At 44.1% G+C, this 23,374-nt stretch overlaps 1 protein-coding gene across 6 annotated transcripts in view; it reads left to right on the top strand.

The window, feature by feature from the left end:
* Nucleotides 1-21,014, top strand: part of sfmbt2 (Scm like with four mbt domains 2) — a 28,185-nt gene extending 7,171 nt beyond the window's left edge. For 4 of the 6 annotated variants that reach the window (XM_017302996.2, XM_017302994.2, XM_017302997.2 and 1 more), the window contains 19 exons: nucleotides 978-1,218; nucleotides 2,898-2,918; nucleotides 9,912-10,000; nucleotides 10,501-10,750; nucleotides 10,875-10,972; nucleotides 11,226-11,327; nucleotides 12,295-12,525; nucleotides 13,202-13,328; nucleotides 13,404-13,517; nucleotides 13,618-13,660; nucleotides 14,078-14,139; nucleotides 14,635-14,774; nucleotides 14,955-15,064; nucleotides 15,752-15,927; nucleotides 16,162-16,313; nucleotides 18,318-18,479; nucleotides 18,909-19,034; nucleotides 19,118-19,237; nucleotides 20,473-21,014. In XM_017302996.2, the coding sequence (XP_017158485.2) occupies nucleotides 978-1,218; nucleotides 2,898-2,918; nucleotides 9,912-10,000; nucleotides 10,501-10,750; nucleotides 10,875-10,972; nucleotides 11,226-11,327; nucleotides 12,295-12,525; nucleotides 13,202-13,328; nucleotides 13,404-13,517; nucleotides 13,618-13,660; nucleotides 14,078-14,139; nucleotides 14,635-14,774; nucleotides 14,955-15,064; nucleotides 15,752-15,927; nucleotides 16,162-16,313; nucleotides 18,318-18,479; nucleotides 18,909-19,034; nucleotides 19,118-19,237; nucleotides 20,473-20,610 (2,502 nt within the window). In that variant the 3' untranslated portion in view covers nucleotides 20,611-21,014. The remainder of the gene's footprint in view (nucleotides 1-977; nucleotides 1,219-2,897; nucleotides 2,919-9,911; nucleotides 10,001-10,500; nucleotides 10,751-10,874; nucleotides 10,973-11,225; nucleotides 11,328-12,294; nucleotides 12,526-13,201; nucleotides 13,329-13,403; nucleotides 13,518-13,617; nucleotides 13,661-14,077; nucleotides 14,140-14,634; nucleotides 14,775-14,954; nucleotides 15,065-15,751; nucleotides 15,928-16,161; nucleotides 16,314-18,317; nucleotides 18,480-18,908; nucleotides 19,035-19,117; nucleotides 19,238-20,472) is intronic. The other 2 variants (XM_017302998.2, XM_017302999.2) reach the window with 2 other exon arrangements.
* The last annotated feature ends 2,360 nt before the right edge of the window (nucleotides 21,015-23,374 follow it).

The following is a 23,374-nucleotide window of genomic DNA, read 5'->3' as shown; positions in this document are numbered from 1 at the left end:
TCCTCCACTTGTTACCTGTATTAATGGCACCTATTTGAACTCGTTATCAGTATAAAACACACCTGGTCACAACCTCAAACAGTCACACTCTAAACTCCACCATGGCCAAAACTAGAGAGCTGATCTGCATGGAGGAATGGGCCAAAATACCAGCAACAGTGTGTGAGAACCTTGTGAAGACTAACAGAAAACCTTTGATCTCTGTCATTGCCAACAAAGGATATATAACAAAGTATTGAGATGAACTTTTGTTATTGACCAAATACTTATTTTCCACCATATTTTGCCAATAAATTCTTTAAAAATCAGAAAATGTGATTTTCTGGATTTTTTTTCTCCTTTTGTCTCATAGTTGAGGTTTATATCTATGATGGAAATTACAGGCCTCTCATCTTTTTAAGTGGGAGAACTGGCACAATTGGTGGCTGAGTCGATACTTTTTGCCCCACTGTGTCTCCAGTAGAATCTGTTTGACTCTCGTTCTTCCACTTTCACCTGATGAAACTCATGAATGAGAAATTGTTGTTAGTTTTGTCTCATTTCACCTAATTTGATTTTAATATTTAATTTCTCAGGTTTCTATGACCCAGAAATGTAAAAGTCCAGGTTAAATCACAAAAAGTGATTTTTCTAAAACAACTTTCTAAAGAGAAACTTTTCACTCTTATTTTAAAAAAGTCATAATTCTTATTATTTTAATAAGTGATTAATTGTTTCAGCCGGAAACAATATGTGGAGTCAGATATTAACTCCAACTTTCTGTTATAGTTTAATAATTTATCATAATTAATACGTTTTTCTGCTGTTTTCTCTAACATGAGACACTAATAAACGTTAAACTGATTATTATGAAAGTTCCTTTTCATCAAAGGCCTTTTAAATCACAAACATCACCAGCTTGTTTCCCTGTAAATCTGCAGCAGTTTGTTTAAAAGTGGAAGCTAACGGCGGCTTCCGCTCGCTGCTGCCCCCTGCAGGTGGAGGTCAGCCTGCAGAGCAGCTTCCAGCCCGGCATGAAGCTGGAGGTGGCCAGTAAGAGCCGCCCAGAGACCTACTGGGTGGCCACCATCATCACCACCTGCGGCCAGCTGCTGCTGCTGCGCTACAGCGGCTACGGCGACGACCGCAGGGCCGACTTCTGGTGCGACGTGATGACGGCCCAGCTGCACGCGGTGGGCTGGTGCGCCCAGAACCACAAGACGCTGACGCCTCCAGAAGGTAAGGCCGCCCGCCCGCCGCGCCGGCTGCTCGCATAACGGCTGCTGCTTTCTGACGCAGATCAGTCGGCAACCAACCCAACCAGGCTGCATGACGGAGCTGCTGATTAATGATCAATAATCAGAATAACTGATAAAAAGCTAGCTTTTCAGGTCCAGTTGATCAGCCAGAGGTTCTGGTTCTGGTCTGGTTTTGTTCTGGTCTGGGTCTGGTTCTGGTTTTGGTTCTGGTACAGTTCTGGTTTTGGTTCTGGTCTGGTTCAGATTCTGGTCTGGTTCTGTTCTGGTCTGGTTCTGGTCTGGTTCTGGTCTGGTTCTGGTTCTGGTTCTGGTCTGGTTCTGGTTCTGGTCTGGTTCTGGTTTTGGTTCTGGTCTGGTTCTGGTCTGGTTCTGGTCTGGTTCTGGTTCTGGTCTGGTTCTGGTTTTGGTTCTGGTCTGGTTCAGATTCTGGTCTGGTTCTGTTCTGGTCTGGTTCTGGTTCTGGTTCTGGTTCTGGTCTGGTTTTGGTTCTGGTCTGGTTCTGGTCTGGTTCTGGTCTGGTTCTGGTTCTGGTTCTGGTCTGGTTCTGGTTCTGGTTCTGGTCTGGTTCTGGTCTGGTCTGGTTCTGGTCTGGTTCTGTTCTGGTTCTGGTTCTGGTCCTGGTTCTGATCTCGGCTGAAATGATCAGCCTGGTGATCGTGATCTTAGATCTAGTGATTATTTTAGTTATCAATCATTTTATTGATTATTTTCTTATTATTTTCACTGAATGTTTGAATCTGCAGCTAAAATCCATCAACATGAGAAGCTGATCATCAATTATTGATCACCTGATTGGTGACCGGATGTCAGCAGATGGTTTGACTGGATTTGATTTAAATGTAAAAAGTTTATATTTGTGTTCAGTTCTGAGCTTCTGAGTGTCCAGTTAACCACTGATCGATCACTAATCGATCAGTTTGATCAATAATCGATCATCAATCGATCATTAATCCATCATCAATCGATCACTAATCGATCAGTTTGATCGGGTTTGATTTTAACTCCTAGTTGAAAACAGAACAACTTTTAAAACTGTAGAAACTTTTTAATGCGTTTAAAACAAACCTGAACATCGACTGAGTTCCTGTTTCTGCACAACGAAAAAAATATAATAAATTATTATTATTATCATTATTATATATAATAATAATGATAATAATAACAATAATTAGCATTATTATTATAAAATTATTGTTTTTAAAATACCTCCTTTTATAAATTTATCTTCTGGTGTGTGTGTGTGTGTGTGTGTGTGTGTGTGTGCATGTGTGTGTGTAGGCATGTGTGTGTGTGTGTGTGTGTGTGTGTGCATGTAGGCGTGTGTGTGTGTGTGTGTGTGTATGTGTGTGTGTGTGTGTGTGTGTGTGTGTGTGTGTGTGTGTGTGTGTGTATGTAGGCGTGTGTGTGTGTGTGTATGTGTGTGTGCATGTGTGTGTGTGCATGTGTGTGTGTGTGTAGGCGTGTGTGTGTGTGTGTGTGTGTGTGTGTGTGTGTGTGTGTGTGTGTGTGTGTGTGTGTGTGTGTGTGTGTGTGTGTGTGTGTGTGTAGGCGTGTGTGTGTGTGTGTGTGTGTGCGTGTGTGTGTGTGCGTGTGTGTGTGTGTGTGACAGCTTACTCCTGTTAATCTGTTTCCGTCTCGTTTTGTTCTTTTACTTCTCAGAGAACTTTTACCTGAGAACAGGTAAGCTGCTCCAGCTGCATGCTTCCTCCTCCTCCTCTTCCTCACTGCTCTCCTCTTCCTCACTGCTCTGTAGGCGAGTGTCTTAGCTGAGATAACACACACACACGCTGCTGTGCTGCGGCGATAATCGCGGCGGTTCAGACAGAAACGTGGAGCTGTGATAAAAAATAAACAAACGGCTTCCTGTCTGAAGGTCATCAGGCTGGAGATCGTCCAATCAGATCGCTTGATTCCAGTTTGAGCTGGATTTGGCAGCTTCTGATTGGACCATTTAAAATGAGGATTTTAAAATATTTAGTGAAGTTTTAAGGTGAATTGTTCTTTGGATTTCTTTCTGTGTTTTTTTTTTCTCAGCTTTCTCTCATTTTTTTACCCATAATGCATCAGTTTCGTCAGACGCAGACGGAACAGACTCACTGAAACTTGGTTTTATTTTAACGCTGTTTGTTTCGCAAACGGATCCAGAAGTCAAACAAAACATGAATGAATATTAATAACTCGGTAGAAATCACCGTAAAATATTTTTTATGTGTTTAGAAATTCAGACTTTCATGTAAAATAACAAACAAATAAAAAACATTTGCAGATAATCAGAGATCTGAAACGGATGATTCTGTTTTAGGAAACTTTTCTTCATAATTAGTTTTTATTGGCAGTAAAAAGAGCTGAGAAAAGTTTTCGCCTCTTTCCACATTTAATTTCTTTTTACATTTTTGTCTCACTTCAAATTTTCAGGTCAAAAAATTATTTTAGCATCAAAGAAAACCTGAGAAAACATAAAAAAGCTGAAAAATTAATAAAAAAATAAAAATCTATCCATTTACTATTTCAAGTAAAACTAATAAAGTTGTTCAAGACTAAAATAAAGTAACTGAATGCAGCGCGATGCGTTCAGGGAACGTTGGGAGGGAGAAGGCGGTCTGACTCACTCACTCATTCATCAGAATCAGCCAATCAGGTTGCAGCGTTAGCAGCCAATCAGGTTGCAGAGTTAGCAGCCAATCAGGTTGCAGAGTTAGCAGCCAATCAGGTTGCAGAGTTAGCAGCCAATCAGGTTGCAGCATTAGCAGCCAATCAGGTTGCAGAGTTAGCAGCCAATCAGGTTGCAGAGTTAGCAGCCAATCAGGTTGCAGAGTTAGCAGCCAATCAGGTTGCAGAGTTAGCAGCCAATCAGGTTGCAGAGTTAGCAGCCAATCAGGTTGCAGAGTTAGCAGCCAATCAGGTTGCAGAGTTAGCAGCCAATCAGGTTGCAGAGTTAGACTCATCGCCTCGGAAACTCCTTCATTTATTTTCTGGGACAAACAAGAACATATAAGTGCGTGTGTGTGTGTGTGTGTGTGTGTGTGTGTGTGTGTGTGTGTGTGTGTGTGTGTGTGTGTGTGTGTGTGTGTGTGTGTGTGTGTGTGTGTGTGCTTGTGTGCTTGCGTGTGTGTGCTTGCGTACGTACGTGCGCGCGCGTACGTGCGTGTGTGTGTGTGTGTTTAGGACATTGTTTTCTCATTTTTCAGGCTCCATTTGGTCATGTGCTTTAGTAGCTGCTTGCAGAAAAACTCCTGACTGAGGATTTGCATAATGAATTCACCACACGGCTTCCTGCCTGTGTGTGTGTGTGTGTGTGTGTGTGTGTGTGTGTGTGTGTGTGTGTGTGTGTGTGTGTGTGTGTGTGTGTGTGTTTCTTTTCTCTTCAGGCTAAACAAATTTAGTTTATTACTCATAAATTGTGTTGATCTACTTCCTGTTCAGGACGACGAACCAGGAAGTAGATTTCTGCCTGGAAACAACAGAGAAATTAAACAGTTTTTATTCACATTAAGCAATAAATCATGTTTTGTGTCATTTAGCTGCTGTTTGAGTTGATTTTATTTCCATAAACTTTGTGAAAACATTTCCTGTTTGTGAGGAAGAATTTTTCATTATCAAATTTCTTCATAAACACAGAAATTATTCCACATCTGTCAAATATTGATTAGATTTTTTCATTTCATTCGTTCAAACTTTATTATTAACCTCAGCAGGATTTAAAGTTTTGCTCAGTTTCAGTGATTTATATGTATTTATATTTATATTTGAGCTGCAGAAATCAGTGGGAACTTTATTTCTTCTTTCATTCCCTGCAAAGTGAGCAGCACAGGAAGTTACTGTAATCCATAATTACAGTAACGCGCAGAAAAAGAGACAAAATTATAATTATCTTAAAAACAAGAATCTGAAATAAGACTGAAATGATTAATGGTAATAAATAAATTACTGAAATAATGAACTAATGTTAACTGGAGTGAACAGATCATTTGCTGAAATATTAAACCAAAACTACAAAATGTAAAAAATGTTCATTAAAAATGAAAACAACTCTGTCTGTTCAGTCAGAACTCGACTGGACGCAGTTCTAGCTAAAAAACATCCAATTAATCAACATTTGTATCCAGTTATTAATCAGATAATCAGTAATGAATCCCCAGATCCATCCCATATTGATCTTCAGTCTGAGGTTTTCATGTTGATGTTATATAAAATAGTAACTGTAATAATCCAGACAATACAAACGGTTTTGTTTCATCAATTGTAGTTTATTGTGACAATAACTAAACATTTTTTATCAATTATCACGATAAATGATAATCGATGTGATAAATGCTCATCCTCAGCCGAAGAATGATTCACATGATTGAAATTTATTGATGCACTTGTAACAGAAATAACCTTTTAATCTCAGTGGGATGTGAAGAGGTTTCACTCACATCAGGATGATAGATGCTTGAAAATGAAAGTTTACCAACTTTGAGATTAACTCAGGTCTCTCATGATATTTTATTCTCAGATTATCTTAGGTGGAAATGAACTGGGAGGTGAGCCGGTCCTCCTCTGCTCTCATCCAGCTGCTCTTCAAACCTCCTGCCCAACAAACACAACAGGAAACCGCAGCTTTTCACACATTTCTGTGGATTTTCTGGACATTTTATTTAAAAACATGCAAACTGTTTCAGAAACAGATCTTCCATAGTTTGCATGGAGGATGAGCTGCTCAAGCTGCGGTTTGCACATCTTCACTGTGAGAATTGATCTGTTTATTTCAGATGAGATCATCTTTCATTTCAGCAGCTTCGCTGTGAGCAGATAATCTGGACAGGATCTTAAAAATAGTTCTATTTCTGAACGAGTCTCTGCAGGTGGAGAGAAAATAAAGTTCCTACTAACCAGCAGAACGTTACGATCAGGAAAACCAGCTGCTTGTTAATCAACTTACTGATTCATTTAACTGAAATAATTTAGTTTAAAATCCTGATTTTAGAGTCGACGTCAAACTGGAACCAAACAAAGAAATTTCTCTGAATTTACCACCGATAAGCGTTAAATGTCAGAGTGTGAAAACACAACTGCTGCTTTTTAAAAGCCACAACTTCTCATTGATGATTACATCACACACACACACACACACACACACACACACACAGCCGTTCCAGTAAATGTTCACACGAACACAAAGTGAGAAAAAGACGGAAAGAGTCTGCAAACAGAAACGGTTACCCAAAAATGAAAATAAAGATGCTTACAGACCGAGCCTGTGGTTCTAGATCTGGTTCTAATCCTGGTTCTGATCCTGGATCTGGTTCTGGTCTTGGTTCTGATCCTGGTTCTGATCCTGGATCTGGTTCTGGTCTTGGTTCTGATCCTGGTTCTGATCCGGAACAGTCTGGTTCTTCTCTCTGGTTGGGAACCAAGTTGTCAGCCAGACAGGAAGTAAATGGATTCTGTTCATTTCAGATCCGGTTTGGATCGATCCGATTGGTTTTTCCTGGTTCTGTATGCAGAACCGAATACAGAAGCTTTTATTTTGGTAGGAATTAAAACTCCTACGGTACTAAAGATGATTCAAGTCATATAATTTTTAAAATCATAAGATTAAAAATAAAAATCTAAATAAATGATGAGAATTAATAAAATTATAAATTTCTAACCGTGTTGTTTAAAACAAACATAAATATTTTTGCTTTTTTATTCCGGACAGATTAAAAAATCAGCCATAAACTCAACAAATCAGAATCAGTTTTATTGTCCCATTTTGTTTTCACAAATAAGGAATTTTGTTCAGTTTCACTTTACAAACATCCCAAACATAAAAGTCTAAAATTTAAGAATAAATTGTTTTAATATTCTTGTAAAAATACGACGGGAATGTTTCTGGGTATATGAGTAAAACATTTCCTCTCAGATTAATCTGATCGTTTTCTGAGGAAAAATAATCTATAAAACGTTTCAGTTCAGTGACGCAGAGCGAAAGCGTTTAATAACTTCCAGTAAGAGACGGAGACCAGGAAGCAAATATCAGGAAGCCGAACGGAGGCGGCTTGGCTCCAGATGAAAGACGGCCGCAGGGAAGCTGCAGGAAACCTGCAGAAAATCTAAAAACATTCAGGAAACCTGCAGAAAATCTAAAAACATTCAGGAAACCTGCAGAAAAATCTAAAAACATTCAGGAAACCTGCAGAAAAATCTAAAAACATTCAGGAAACCCGCAGAAAAATCTAAAAACATTCAGGAAACCTGCAGAAAAAAACTAAAAACATTCAGGAAACTTGCAGAAAAATCTAAAAACATTCAGGAAACCTGCAGAAAACATGCAGAAACATTCAAGAAACCTGCAGAAAATCTAAAAACATTCAGGAAACCTGCAGAAAAAACCTAAAAACATTCAGGAAACCTGCAGAAAACATCCAGAAACATTCAGGAAACCTGCAGAAAACATCCAGAAACATTCAGGAAACCTGCAGAAAAATCTAAAAACATTCAGGAAACCTGCAGAAAAATCTAAAAACATTCAGGAAACCTGCAGAAAAATCTAAAAACATTCAGGAAACCTGCAGAAAAAACCTAAAAACATTCAGGAAACCTGCAGAAAAATCTAAAAACATTCAGGAAACCTGCAGAAAAATCTAAAAACATTCAGGAAACCTGCAGAAAAATCTAAAAACATTCAGGAAACCTGCAGAAAAATCTAAAAACATTCAGGAAACCTGCAGAACAAACCTAAAACCATTCAGGAAACCTGCAGAAAACATCCAGAAACATTCAGGAAACCTGCAGAAAACATCCAGAAACATTCAGGAAACCTGCAGAAAAATCTAAAAACATTCAGGAAACCTGCAGAAAAATCTAAAAACATTCAGGAAACCTGCAGAAAAATCTAAAAACATTCAGGAAACCTGCAGAAAAAACCTAAAAACATTCAGGAAACCTGCAGAAAAATCTAAAAACATTCAGGAAACCTGCAGAAAAATCTAAAAACATTCAGGAAACCTGCAGAAAAATCTAAAAACATTCAGGAAACCTGCAGAAAATCTAAAAACATTCAGGAAACCTGCAGAAAAATCTAAAAACATTCAGGAAACCTGCAGAAAAATCTAAAAACATTCAGGAAACCTGCAGAAAAATCTAAAAACATTCAGGAAACCTGCAGAAAAATCTAAAAACATTCAGGAAACCTGCAGAACAAACCTAAAACCATTCAGTATATGTGCAGGAACCTGCAGCTCCTTGCCTGCTGGCTTTTTGCCTCCCTGCAGGCTCTTCATGCGAACAGGAAGCAAACTGCTGCCAAACCAAACTTTAACAGAGCCGTTCAGCTGGTTTGGTTTTGTGTTTAAACTGCAACATGTTCAGTTTTTCTGGTTCTCATGTTCGATGTTATAAACTTTAACCTGCTTCTGTTTGGAGATCAATCTGCTGATAAGCGATTTCATCTGATTAAAATTTATTTATCAGGTTATGAAAAAGTTCAAAAATAATTTCTGCTGCATGCATAAAACAAAAACTTTTAATAAAATGAACACAAAATGTAATTTTTTAAAATATCTGACTAAACTAACCTGGGTCATGTGAGCACAACAATGTATATTTTCCAGGTATTTGCTGAATATTATTTTATTTTAAACATTGTAGTCGGTGGATGATGCCTGTAAAATCCCTCGTCCAGGAGCAGAACTCAATACATTATAATAGTTTAAAACAATTAAAGAAATACTACAATTACATATTATTACCATTAAGTATAAGCAGTCAAATAAATAATTATAAAAGTAGCAATAAATTGAATTAAAAATCATTTTTATATATTTTCCAACACCATTGAAATGTCCCTAGTTTTTGTCAACACCGTCAGAAATGAAAAGAATGTAAAAATAAATCAGGCATTATTGGGGCACCAGAACTTCTGAGGACCCCATGACCACTTCCTGTTTCTTCCTTTGCTAACAGGGCTAGTTAGCTCCGGTTAGCTTATGTTATTCTTTAGTTTTTTCTTCTTTTTATTCCCAAGTTGTTCATCACAACCATGACGTGTCAACACCATAACTGACAATTTACTAAACTTTGATGAAGTTTGTGAAATAAAAGCTTAATTTTGGTAAAATGTAAAGATTTCATGGACCTGATGAGCTACAACATGGCCTCCTTCAGAATAACATCATATAAACTGAGGTAGCTTAGCTTTTCGTCAACTCCATCAGAGTTTTTCTGACTCTTTCAGTGAAATTGTTGTCAAATCTCACTTAAATGTGCAATTAATAAATTTTAATGTATTTTACATAAATTACTTCACATGTACCAAGTTTTTCATTTTACTCACCAGTTTGTCACCAGCTCTGGGTCAACTCCGTCAGATGGACTTTATGGTGTTTTTTGTTTTAAATAATGTTTATTTTGTTTCTTGAGAAGCATTTGTCTGTAAAATGAGTAAAATATCACTAATAGGGTCATTAAAAATTATTTTATATTTATTTTGTCAGATGGTGACAAAGTTCTGGGTCAGGTCCATTAAAAATGTAATTTTTATAAAAATGTTGCAACTGGGAGCCCGTAGCTTAGCATCTTTACATTTCCAAAACATTATTTGTCATATTTGCATAAATAAGGTTGAGAAATAATTTAAATTAAAACCCATTTTGTACCTAATCGTGATGTAATTTAGTTATTTAGAAACTAATTATCCTTCTGCAGCCATCAGGGAGAAATACAGCGACTGGACAGAGTTCCTGGTTCAGGACCTGACCGGGTCCAGAACGGCGCCGGCCAACCTGCTGGAGGGGGTGAGTCGTAACAACAGCTCGTTTATGACATCATCATATGACATCATCAGGGTTTAAAACACCAGATCAGCTTTAATGGAAACATCCGGTCACTTTGCAGTGACTAATAAAGTTTAAACACGTAAAAAACAAGCAAGAAGTCCTGATGCCAGCAGGACCCGGTTCTACCAGCAGAGCACCAGAACCGACCCGTACTGACCAGAACCGACCCGTACTGATCAGAACCGACCCGTACTGACCAGAACCGACCCGTACTGACCAGAACCATAACCAACCCGTACTGACCAGAACCGAACCGTACTGATCAGAACCCACCCGTACTGACCAGAACCGAACCGTACTGACCAGAACTGACCCGTACTGATCAGAACCGACCCATACTGACCAGAACCGGAACCGACCCGTACTGATCAGAACCGACCCGTACTGACCAGAACCGACCCGTACTGACCCATATTGATCAGAACCGACCCGTACTGACCCAGTCGTTGTTCTTCCAGCCGCTGCGAGGGAAGAACACGGTGGATCTGATCGTGGCCGGCTCGGTTCTGGAGCTGCAGAACCTTTCGGACCCGCTGCTGTACTGGCCGGTCCGGGTGGTCCAGAACGTCGGCGGCCGGCTCCGGCTGCGGCCCGTCGGACTGAGCGAGCGGCACCGGGCGCAGGACACCTGGCTGTTCTACCTGGACGTGAGGCTCCGCCCCCTGGGCTGGGCCCTGGAGAACCAGCTGACCCTGGAGCCGCCCGCAGGTAAGAACCGGGTCAGAACCGGTCCGGACTGCCGGCTCTGCACCTCGGCTTTGTTTGGTATGAAAAGATTTTGATTGGATTGTCAGACGGTGACCTATGACATCATCCTGCTTTGCCCAATCAGAGCTCAGGCCGTTGCTTGGCGACCGTGACTGGCAGCAGGCGCTGCAGGACGCGCAGGCGGACGGACAGGAGGACGCGCTGCCGCTGGAGGTGTTCAAGGTCAGTCGCCATGGTTACCGCTCAGTCATGTCGGCCATTTAATTCTCAGAAAACAGTTTAAGCATTCGCTGCATTCGCTGAGACGCTTTTGTTAAAACACTGACGAGGACGTGGTAAATCCACGGTTCTGGCGTCTCGATGTCCCAGACGTTTGTTTTTCCTCTTTGTTTTCCGTTTCCTGAATCCTCCTGTGTGCGTCATTAAACATGGCGCCGGTCTGTGCCGACCCTCTGGCTGTTGCCACGGTTACCAGGACCACGCGGACCTGCCCAGGCACGCCTTCAGGGCCGGGATGAAGCTGGAGATGGTTTCTCCGTGGGAGCAGCTGCTCATCCGGCCCGTTTCCGTCACCAAGGTGAGTCAAAGAGGCGCCCTGATGCGCCGGGCTGCGCTGCAGCGCGTGCCGCAGCTGCCTCTCAGTCTGCGCTGCAGCGCGTGCCGCAGCTGCCTCTCAGGCTGTGCCGCAGCTGCCTCTCAGGCTGTGCCGCAGCTGCCTCTCAGGCTGTGCTGCAGCGCGTGCCGCAGCTGCCCCTCAGGCTGCGCTCAGTCATGTCCGCTCAGGCTGCGCTGCAGCTGCCTCTCAGGCTGCGCTGCAGCTGCCTCTCAGGCTGCGCTGCAGCTGCCTCTCAGGCTGCGCTGCAGGATTCTTTGCATGCCTCCTTCCTGACGCCGTCGGATTCCAGAGAATGAATCAGGAGGAAAGTTCTTCAGCCTTTCATCTCATAACGACGTTTTTCCAGAAACGTCCTGTGACTAACAGTCTCACTTTAACGCGACGCGCCGAGTTCCAGGTCACACAGTCCCAGCTACTGGTGCAAAGCAGGATATGCTAGTCATGGTAGAAACAGTCGCAGCAGTGAGACTGATCCCACTCTGTCAGAAACATTCCTGGTCCAGAGGAATTCCGCCGGAGGGAAAAGTCAGATTAATAATCCTCAGATTAGCACAAACATTAGATCATAATATAAGAATCTAATGTTTCCAATCTCTGAAATTTATCCTCAAATTTCCTTGGATGCCAAATCGACCAAGCGAGAGTTTCAATAGTTTATGACAGTTAGTTAGATTGTTTGGATTTGCAGTAGCAGTTGCCGTGACAACGGCTTCTTTTCCCGAGGTTCAGGAAAAGCCAAAAGTTCAAACCCATGAGGACACATTAACATCAGATTAAACTTCAGCAGCAGACAGACAGGAGCTCCTGCTGTCAAACTGAGATAGGAATAATAGAAAGATGGCCACTCTGAGGTAAAAATAAAAACCCAGATTAATAAGCTCAGAGAGTCCAGATGCTCTGAGAATTCCCGGTTCTGCTTCCTGTCCAGGTCTACAGCGACACCTACTTCCAGGTGACCTTGGACGACCTCTGCGCCGACGCCGCGCCCCGCTCCGCCGTGTGCCACGCCAACTCGCCCGGCATCCTGCCGGTCCAGTGGTGTCTGAAGAACGGCGTGGCGCTGGAGCGGCCCCGGGGCTACGAGGGCCCGGACTTTGACTGGGCCGACTACCTGAAGCAGAGCGGCTCCGAGGCGGCGCCAGACACCTGTTTTCCTGATGTAAGGACGGGAATATCGGATCGTGTTCATCAAACATTTCTCATTTCTGACTCCTCATAAACTCCATGCTGAGCTGCAGTCGTAGTGTGAAATGAAACATAATCTAAATATGACTTCATGTTTTCATCGGCACTAAAACTCCCAGCTGCTGCGTTTATTAATTAAATTCATCATAAATTATATTTAGCTTTTCCTGCAGAGCAACGTGAAGGAAACAGTTAAAGTTTTGATGCTACACAGAAAAACTATTTAGATTCCTGCTGTGAGTTGAACTAACCGCCTCCTCTGTGCGTGTGTGTGTGTGTGTGTGTGTGTGTGTGTCTGTGTGTGTGTGTGTGTGTGTGTGTGTGTGTGTGTGTGTGTCTGTGTGTGTGTGTGTGTGTGTGTGTGTGTGTGTGTGTGTGCGTGTCTGCGTGTGTGTGCGTGTGTGTCTGTGTGCGTGTGTGTGTCTGTGTGTGTGTGTGTGTGTCTGTGTGTGTGTGTGTCTGCGTGTGTGTGCGCGTGTGTGTGTGTGTGTGTCTGCGTGTGTGTGCGTGTGCGTGTGTGTGTGTGTGCGTGTCTGCGTGTGTGTGCGTGTGTGTCTGTGTGCGTGTGTGTGTCTGCGTGTGTGTGCGTGTGTGTGTGTGTGCGTGTGTGTGCGTGTGTGTGCGTGTGTGTGTGTGTGTGTGTGCGCCAGACTGGACACACTCGAGGCTTTGCTGAGGACATGTGGCTGGAGGCGGTGAACCCGGCGCGGCCGGAGGAAGTGTGTGTGGCCCGGGTCAGTCAGGTCCGCGGCCGCCTGCTGTGGCTGCGGCTGGAAGGTATTCTCTCTCCTCGCTCGCCTCTGGAGGAGGAGTTAGAAAAGATCCATGACACACAGCGCCCCCTGTCTGCAGGCGTGCTGCAGCCGCGGTCAGAGTGCATCGTGGATGTGGAGTCCATGGACGTCTTCCCAGTGGGCTGGTGTGAGGCCAACTCTTACCCTTTGACCCCGCCGCTCAGGCCCGTGTGTACGTACCGCCACAGTAACGCAGCCGCCGCGTTAAAACGACTGTTTGTTTCTGTGGCATTAAGGCGTCGAATCCTCGTTGTGCTTCTGTCGTCCTGCAGGCCAGAAGCAGAAGAAGATCGCCGTCGTTCAGCCGGAGAAACAGTAAGAAACGGCGCCATGTTGAAAAACGTGTCATCAACCGGTTGGAGAAATGAGGCAAACGCAGACAAATACCAAACTTTAAAAAGTGTGAAAACGTTTCTGGGTGTAATTTTAGGAGGAATTCCAGGAAAATTAATCACATTAGGTCAAAATGTGTCTAAAGTTATTAAAATATGTCAACAATTTATTATTTACACAGTTGAATATTGGATCCATTGTGTTAAAATGATGTTTAATTATTTCAGTATTTCATATTTTGGTGTTTAATTCCAGCATTAAATGGTCATCAGATGGATCCCGTGGTTCACATTTAGCTTTTTATCTCATTACTGTTGTTTTCCTAAAATCACTTCCTGTTTGTAGGAGATCTTGGTCGCCCCTCCTCCACTGGTTTCTGACTCGTTCTGTTTTCTGCAGGTCGGCTCCGCCGGCCGAAGCGCCTCCTGCTATCGCCTGCCAGCCCGTCGCCATGGATACGGGTAATTAACCCAGTAATTAATGTAACAAGTTAAACAAGGTCATCATCCTCATGAATATTCATCAGCCTGGGTAGTCGGTGGGCGTGGCCTCGGCTCTGGTTCTGGTTCTGTCTTTACTGGTCTGAGTCGTTCCAGTTTGATCTGACTGGTTCCCAGTGAAAGACCAGAAGAGGCGTCGATTACTTTAACTTTAGTTTGTTTCTAAATAACTTCATTTTACTTTCTTAAACCATCGATGGGGAAAATAAAAATCCCCATCGATGTTTTTCATCCATCTGGTTTTGTTTGTTTTCCATTCGTTTCATTTTTTTATTATTTTTCTCATCCTTCCATTGATTAGTTATTGATTGTTTTAGTTTTTTCGACCTTCCATCCGTTCATCCAGGTTTTCCAGGTTTTCCTGCTGATTCAGGAGGAAACGAAGTTCATGAAACTAAAACCCTTTAATGCCTCATTGGCTGAATGAACCCTAACCTTCCGTTTGCTTCCTGTCAGCAGCGGCCAACGGACGCTACTGCTGCTCGCGGGTTTTCGTGAACCACCGCTGCTTCTCGGGGCCGTACCTGAACAAGGGCCGCATCGCGGAGCTGCCGCGCGCCGTGGGGCCCGGGAAATGCTCGCTGGTGCTGAAGGAGGTGAGCCGCCGACGGCGCCGCAGCGCTCAGCCGCAGCGCTGAGCCGCAGCGCTCAGCCGCCGCGCTCAGCCGCAGCGCTCAGCCGCAGCGCTCAGCCGCAGCGCTGAGCCGCAGCGCTCAGCCGCCGCGCTCAGCCGCAGCTCCTCCTCCTCCTGATGGCCGTTTGTGTTTGTGCTGCAGCTGCTCAGCATGCTGATCAACGCCGCCTACAAGCCGGGACGCGTCCTGAAGGAGCTGCAGCAGCTACAGGAGCCCGGCTGGGACAGCCAGGAGGAGACGCTCAAAGCCAAGTAGGGCAAACTCAGTCAGGCAGGATTTAATGTTTGGGTCAGTCACATGCATCACCTTCAGAACAACCTGCTGGAGGAACTGATTTCCTCCACAGCGACACAGGAAAACTCTTCTTCATCTCATCATCCTCAGTGTTCTTAAAGGGCCGGATGCATCGATAAAACCAGTTAAAATCAGTAAAATGGATCCAAGTCAGATCCTTCTGGACTCGGTAATCAGATTACAGACGATAAGGTGACATCTAGTAGTGGAGGAGCCCCTGTCCTGCCCCCTGCAGGTCGGAGTTAGCATCACTTCACTCCAAAGTTTTTGACCATTTTTGAGGGAAATTTAAACTAAATTCTGTTGATTTTACCTGAATTTAAAAATTGAAGGAACTGATTGATGTAATTCAGCATCAAACAGATAAAAACGGCTTTGATTTGATTGATAAAATATTAAAGTACAGAACTTTAATCTCTTTAGTCCAGAGGGACACAGGAGAAGCTACAGCGGGCCAGATCTGGCCCCAGGCCTCCAGTTTGGCACACTGGAGTTTCACTCCACTGATTAAAAAGTTCCAGTTTCATTGTCAGATTATTTCAGTTACAGTGTAGCTGAAATAATCTGTAAACAAACTCCTGAAGTCCATGAGCACCAAGACGTTGATGTGAATCAGAGGCTCGTGTCTCTGCGTCTGTCCTCAGGTACAAGGGCAAGACGTATCGCTCCACCGTCCGCATCGTGCGATTGGCCGAGCAGATCCCAGATTTCTGCAGGAAGGTCTGCGTGAAGCTGCAGTGCTGCCCCAACCTGTTGGGCCCCGACCTGAGGGCCGACAGCTGCCCCGAGAACTGCTCCGTCCAGACCAAGACCAAGTACAGTGAGTCTGCAGCACCGCCTGCTGCAGCATCCTGTCCTCTGCTGCAGCAGCATCCTGTCCTCTGCTGCAGCAGCGTTCTGTCCCCTGCTGCAGCTCCGTTCTGTCCTCTGCTGCAGCAGCAGCGTCCTGTCCTCTGCTGCAGCAGCGTCCTGTCCTCTGCTGCAGCACCGTTCTGTCCCCTGCTGCAGCACCGTTCTGTCCTCTGCTGCAGCTCCGTTCTGTCCTCTGCTGCAGCATATTACTACGGTAAGAAGAGGCGTCTCCCCAAGGCGGTGGACGGAGACGAGGCCAAGCCGGCGCGCCGACGGAGGAAGAGGAAGGCCATCTTCGTCCAGAAGAAGAGACGCTCGTCCAACATGGACTCCACCGCCGCAGGATCTCCTCAGGTCAGAGGAATCAGTTCATCTGGAACGAACTGATTCACTGAAACTGATTCATTATAAACGTTTGAATTCAGCTTTTATTTTAGCTGAAACTTTAATTATTTACAGTTTTCTATAAAACCCAACTGATCTGAGGAAACTAACACACACACACACACTGAGCTGATCACACACACACACACACACACACACTGAGCTGATCTCACACACACACACACACACTGAGCTGATCTCACACACACACACACACACTGAGCTGATCACACACACACACACACACTGAGCTGATCTCACACACACACACACACTGAGCTGATCTCACACACACACACACACACTGAGCTGATCTCACACACACACACACACACTGAGCTGATCACACACACACACACACACTGAGCTGATCACACACACACACACACACACACACTGAGCTGATCACACACACACACACTGAGCTGATCACACACACACACACACACACACACACACTGAGCTGATCACACACACACACACACACACTGAGCTGATCACACACACACACACACACACACACTGAGCTGATCACACACACACACACACACACTGAGCTGATCACACACACACACACTGAGCTGATCACACACACACACACACACACACACTGAGCTGATCTCACACACACACACTGAGCTGATCACACACACACACACACACACACTGAGCTGATCACACACACACACACACACACACACACTGAGCTGATCACACACACACTCACACACACACACTGAGCTGATCACACACACACACACACACACTGAGCTGATCACACACACACACACACACACACACTGAGCTGATCACACACACACACACACACACACACTGAGCTGATCACACACACACACACACACACACACACACTGAGCTGATCACACACACACTCACACACACACACTGAGCTGATCACACACACACACACACTGAGCTGATCTCACACACACACACACACACTGAGCTGATCTCACACACACACACACACACACACACACACACACACACACACAGAGCTGATCACACACACACACACACACTGAGCTCATCTCACACACACACACACACACACACACACACACCGAGCTGATCTCACACACACACACACACTGAGCTGATCTCACACACACACACACACACACACAGAGCTGATCTCACACACACACACACACACACACACTGAGCTGATCTCACACACACACACACACTGAGCTGATCTCACACACACACACACACACACTGAGCTGATCTCACACACACACACACACTGAGCTGATCTCACACACACACACACACACTGAGCTGATCTCACACACACACACACACACACACACACACACTGAGCTGATCTCACACACACACACACACACACACACACACACTGAGCTGATCTCACACACACACAGTAAAAACACAATGTTACCAAGGATTTCTTTCTAGTTTCTTCTGTAAATCTCTCAAAATAAAATTTTCTGCAAATGTATGAATTTGTTTTATGGAAATAATTAATTAATGTTGATAAAACCTGAAGTTCCAGTTTGTTTTACTTGGCAGCCTGTTGACGTTGTGAGCTGCAGATAAACCTGGACATCTGAAGTCCATCTGAAATTATGACGACATTAAAAGCTTCTTAAAATTATGAATACAGAAATACGCATCTATCCAGAAGTTACAAATCTTTATTTTACCCAGATTTTCACTTTATACGTTTTCTGAAAGCAGACGACATCATCGTGTGGGAATTTGGGGATTTACTGTAAAAAAATCTTTAAAATGAAAATGAACATATTTTTAACCAAAAGGCTTAAATGTTTAAGGTTTGCCATAATTAGAGATGAACTCTATTAATCATCTCCATCATGTCTCCATTTGTATAAAACAGGTTCTTTAAAATGACCTGCTGGTACTAGAAGTGTCATGCTGCGGGCTGCGGAGCTGAACTTTAACCCTGATTTCTCCTCCGTCCCTCAGGACAGCGATGAGGAAGAGGATGAAGAGCTGATGCAGTCCTGCAGCGAAGGCAGCAGCTCCGAGCCGCGAGACGACCAGACCGACGCCTCGTCTGTGGAGGCGACCGGCGGCGGCGGGCGGCCGCGCCGAGCCGCGACGCTGCGCAGGGCCTTCAGCGCCGCGGTGAGCCTGAGACCACTGATCAATTAATACGATCAATCATCATTCTGTTCTGTCTCAGCTCTTTGAAACTCCAGTATTTCAGTTTATTTCTAATTCACAGCAAATATGTGAGATCACTAAAAATAATCATTTCAATTCAGCCTCATTGTTCCAACAACCAGTTTAAAGCCGATTCCATCATTCAGTCCTCCTGGCCAGCAGGGGGCGACAAGAGGCTTTACAGCAGCCCCTCATACTGGGCCCGCATGTAGCCACAGGAAGAAACCTCCAGCAGAACCAGAACCGGGCTCAGTGCCGGCGGCCATCTTGGTTCTTTTGTTTATTTAGTTTGGATTTTTAAAATGTTGGTTAAAAAAGTTTAAACCAAAATATTATTGTTTATGGCAATAATTTAAATTTATCATCCAGTAACGGTTGTTATGGTAACAGGCGTTCGGATCGTTTGGCTCCGGCCCGTTCGGCGCCGCCCACCAGCCTCCAGACGGGCGGCGGCGCTCGACCCGATCGCTGTCCGCCTGCAGCCAGAACAACAGGCAGCAGCACAAAGACGTCAAGGTGAGACAGAGACGCCGACCTGCAGGTCCGGGTTGAACCAGAACCAGAACCCGGCAGTCAGAGTCTCGTTCTGATCCGTTCAGGTGGAGGAGGACGGCCAGCTGGTTCTGGACCGGAACCCGCTGGAGTGGAGCGTCGACGAAGTCGTAAAGTTCATCAACTCCACCGACTGCGCAGCACTGGCCAACGTCTTCAAGGAGCAGGTACACACACACACACACACACACACACACACACACACACACACACACACACACACACACACACACACACACACACACACACACACACGTAATACCACAGACGGCCACTAGAGGGCTGACATGGTAAATATGAGTCGAAAAAACTGTAAAAGAAATTTTTAATGAAAGAAACAAGACAGACCAGAACCGAATGACAAAGCGTAGAAAAAAACGCTGCGGCGGCCATCTTTAGTGAGGTAAATGAAGCGCTGCGGTGGCCATCTTTAGTGAGGTAAATGAAGCGCTGCGGTGGCCATCTTTAGTGAGGTAAATGAAGCGCTGCGGCGGCCATCTTTAGTCAGGTAAATGAAGCGCTGCGGTGGCCATCTTTAGTGAGGTAAATGAAGCGCTGCGGTGGCCATCTTTAGTGAGGTAAATGAAGCGCTGCGGTGGCCATCTTTAGTGAGGTAAATGAAGCGCTGCGGTGGCCATCTTTAGTGAGGTAAATGAAGCGCTGCGGTGGCCATCTTTAGTGAGGTAAATGAAGCGCTGCGGCGGCCATCTTTAGTCAGGTAAATGAAGCGCTGCGGTGGCCATCTTTAGTGAGGTAAATGAAGCGCTGCGGCGGCCATCTTTAGTCAGGTAAATGAAGCGCTGCGGTGGCCATCTTTAGTGAGGTAAATGAAGCGCTGCGGTGGCCATCTTTAGTGAGGTAAATGAAGCGCTGCGGTGGCCATCTTTAGTGAGGTAAATGAAGCGCTGCGGTGGCCATCTTTAGTGAGGTAAATGAAGCGCTGCGGGGGCCATCTTTACTGAGGTAAATGAAGCCCTGCGGCGGCCATCTTTACTGAGGTAAAGAAGTCCTGCGGCGGCCATCTTTACTGAGGTAAATGAAGCGCTGCGGCGGCCATCTTTACTGAGGTAAAGAAGTCCTGCGGCGGCCATCTTTACTGAGGTAAATGAAGCGCTGCGGCGGCCATCTTTACTGAGGTAAAGAAGTCCTGCGGCGGCCATCTTTACTGAGGTAAATGAAGCGCTGCGGCGGCCATCTTTACTGAGGTAAAGAAGTCCTGCGGCGGCCATCTTTACTGTTGGGTCGTTCTGGGGTCGTAAACTGTTCACCAGGAATAAAAATCATTTCTAAATGTGACATTAGGGATGTAACAGAGGAAGTGTGTTTAACGTTCAGGCTGCTAGTCTGAGCAGAATAATCCCGTATGCCTGGATTACGAGGCCTGTGTCCTGTGGTCCTGCAGGACATCGACGGCCAGGCGCTGCTGCTGCTCACGCTGCCCACCGTCCAGGAGTGCATGGACCTGAAGCTGGGCCCGGCCATCAAGCTGTGCCACCAGATCGAGCGCGTGAAGGTCGCCTTCTACAAGCAGTTCGCCTGAAGCTGCTGCCGCCTCATCACCACAACAAATTAGATCATTTCTGTTTTTGTTTGAATCTGTTGGACCTGAAGCACAAAGAGGAAGAGACGATCTCTGGAAGGATTTATTTTGGTGTTGTTCCTGTTCGATCTGTGAAGAAATGTTTAATTTCCTTTTAATTCGGAGGGAAATCCCAGCTTTTCTGTTCGTCTGATTGGTTCCCGAAACATTTAATCCTAAAAAGGAGTAATATATTGTGAGATATTTATTATTTCCTGGTATGTAAGGAGAATCTGGAACGCTTGATTTACTGCACTCTCTCCTTATTGTTACAGAAAAGAGAAAAATCATCTAAGCTATTTTGTGTCCATCTATGCAATTGTGTTGCAGATATTTTTGATAAAATAAATTTCTATGGATTTGTAGTTTTAGCAGTTTTTCTATGGTGCATCAGGAAACTGGCTATTGATGCCATTTTAGTCTTTATTTATCTGAGCAGTTCATTTTATAGAGTCGTGTTCTAGAAACAGGAAAATCACCTTTGACCTTTCCAACAAGGTCAAAGGTGATTTGACCAAAGCTTCTGGCATCAGACTTTCTGTGAATTGTATGATTTTGTTTATCTGCTGTGAAAAAGTGAGGTTTTGTTTTTCAAATTCATATTTTGTGCCATTTTATGTATTAATTTGTAAATGTCACAGTTTCAAACTAAATATTTAAACAGCTAAATATTTAACTTGCTAACTAAATATTTTGCAACAGTTGATGCTGATAAGAGTTTATATCGATGTTCGCAAGAACCAGCTTTTATTTTGGTAGTCCACTTCCGGTTACTTTCAAGTAAATTTGCATATTAGCGAAATATTTATCTAAATATGTAGTTTGAGGCATAAAAATGAGCTTCCCAATGACATATTTAACTTAAAGCTCTATAGCTTAAAGCTAACTGTTAGCCTCTCAGCCTAACTGAAGCCTAAAGCTAACTGTTAGCCTCTCAGCCTAACTGAAGCCTAAAGCTAACTGTTAGCCTCTCAGCCAAACTGAAGCCTAAAGCTAACTGTTAGCCTCTCAGCCAAACTGAAGCCTAAAGCTAACTGTTAGCCTCTCAGCCTAACTGAAGCCTAAAGCTAACTGTTAGCCTCTCAGCCAAACTGAAGCCTAAAGCTAACTGTTAGCCTCTCAGCCAAACTGAAGCCTAAAGCTAACTGTTAGCCTCTCAGCCAAACTGAAGCCTAAAGCTAACTGTTAGCCTCTCAGCCAAACTGAAGCTTAAAGCTAACTGTTAGCCTCTCAGCCAAACAGCTTAAAGCTAACTGTTAGCCTCTCAGCCAAACAGCTTAAAGCTAACTGTTAGCCTCTCAGCCAAACTGAAGCCTAAAGCTAACTGTTAGCCTCTCAGCCAAACAGCTTAAAGCTAACTGTTAGCCTCGCAGGGAGCATGGCGTCGTGTTGCTCTGTTTCAGTGGAGAAAAACTCTCACCAGTTTCTAACTTCACGGTCTGAGGAGGAGGAAGAATCGAGGTCTGCTGGTTGGAAAGCCGAACGCCTTTAACCTTTAACCCTCCGTCTCTACGTCACTGATCTCTCTGTGACGTAGATAATGTAATGTAGATAACATGCCGTAGATCAGCGTTTCCCAACCCTGGTCCTCATGGCACACGGACCTGCATATTTTAGATGTTGCCCTGCTTCAGCACACATGATTTCAATTGATGGCTGATTAAAAAGGGTTTTGCTGAATTGCAATCATCTGAATGGGGTGTGTTGAAGCAGGGGAACATCTAAAACATGCAGGTCCGTGTGCCTCGAGAACCAGGGTTGGGAAACACTGCCGTAGATAACATGATCAGCAACTTTCAGACATTTTGAATCGGTTCTTATCTCAGAGGTGCTGAGAAAAATATTCACACCCCATCAGATTTATCGTTTCTACTTTTTTGTCATATTTAAATGTTTGAGATCATCAAAAAAAATTGATATGAAACTAAAATCTGAAAAGAGGTTAAAAGAAAACTGTAAAATCCCTGTATGCTGAGTGGAGTTCATCTACATTATTGATCAATCTAAAACTAATTGTTAGAGGATTTAATCGATCGTCAAGCTGCAGTTTCAGGTCAGCGGTGAAAGAAGCGAGTTCGGTTAACCAGACGGAGATCTTCCTCTCACTTTCACACACAAACCATCACCTGAAATCTGGGTCAGACTGAGGAGGAGGAGGAGGAGCAGAGTGATGAAGAGGAGGTTCGGACAGCCTCTAAGCTCTCTGCTGGTTCCAGTTTCTCTACTGGGACCAAACTGGTGGAAATCTAAAGGTTTTCGGCAGCTGCAGGCTGAGGAGCCCTGAGATGAAACCGACGCTTTGGTTTTATGGAGTTTCACATAAAAATGGGTGAAAAAAGTTTCTGTCGCTGCAGGAAAACTTCATTCTGAACGTTTTCCATGAACTCCGACTTTACTCCACATGAAGGAATAATTATTGCTCAGCTTTTTCTTCCACAAAACACAAAATCTTACCAAGTTTGATCAAATGTCATATTCCACTGAAAGAACTTAGAAGGAACTTGTTCTGTTTGTATCCAGTAATTCTGGATCTTCTGGTTCCACTGACAGATTTTTCACTTATTATAAAATATTTTTCAATGTTAAAAGTGAAAATCTGTCAGTTTTGTCATCAATATTAAGCAATTGACTCAAAACAAGTTCCTGTCTTTGCAGAAAAGTTATTTTTAAGTGAATGTAGTTTTATTTTTATTGCACTGAGATGCAGCAGAAACTGTATAAAATA

The sequence above is a fragment of the Poecilia reticulata genome, chromosome 23 (assembly GCF_904066995.2).
Source record: "Poecilia reticulata chromosome 23, P_reticulata-male-v2, whole genome shotgun sequence".
Taxonomy (NCBI): Eukaryota; Metazoa; Chordata; class Actinopteri; order Cyprinodontiformes; family Poeciliidae; genus Poecilia; species Poecilia reticulata.
The sequence above is the reverse complement of the archived record's forward strand: the minus strand, read 5'-3'. Positions and strand labels throughout refer to the sequence as shown.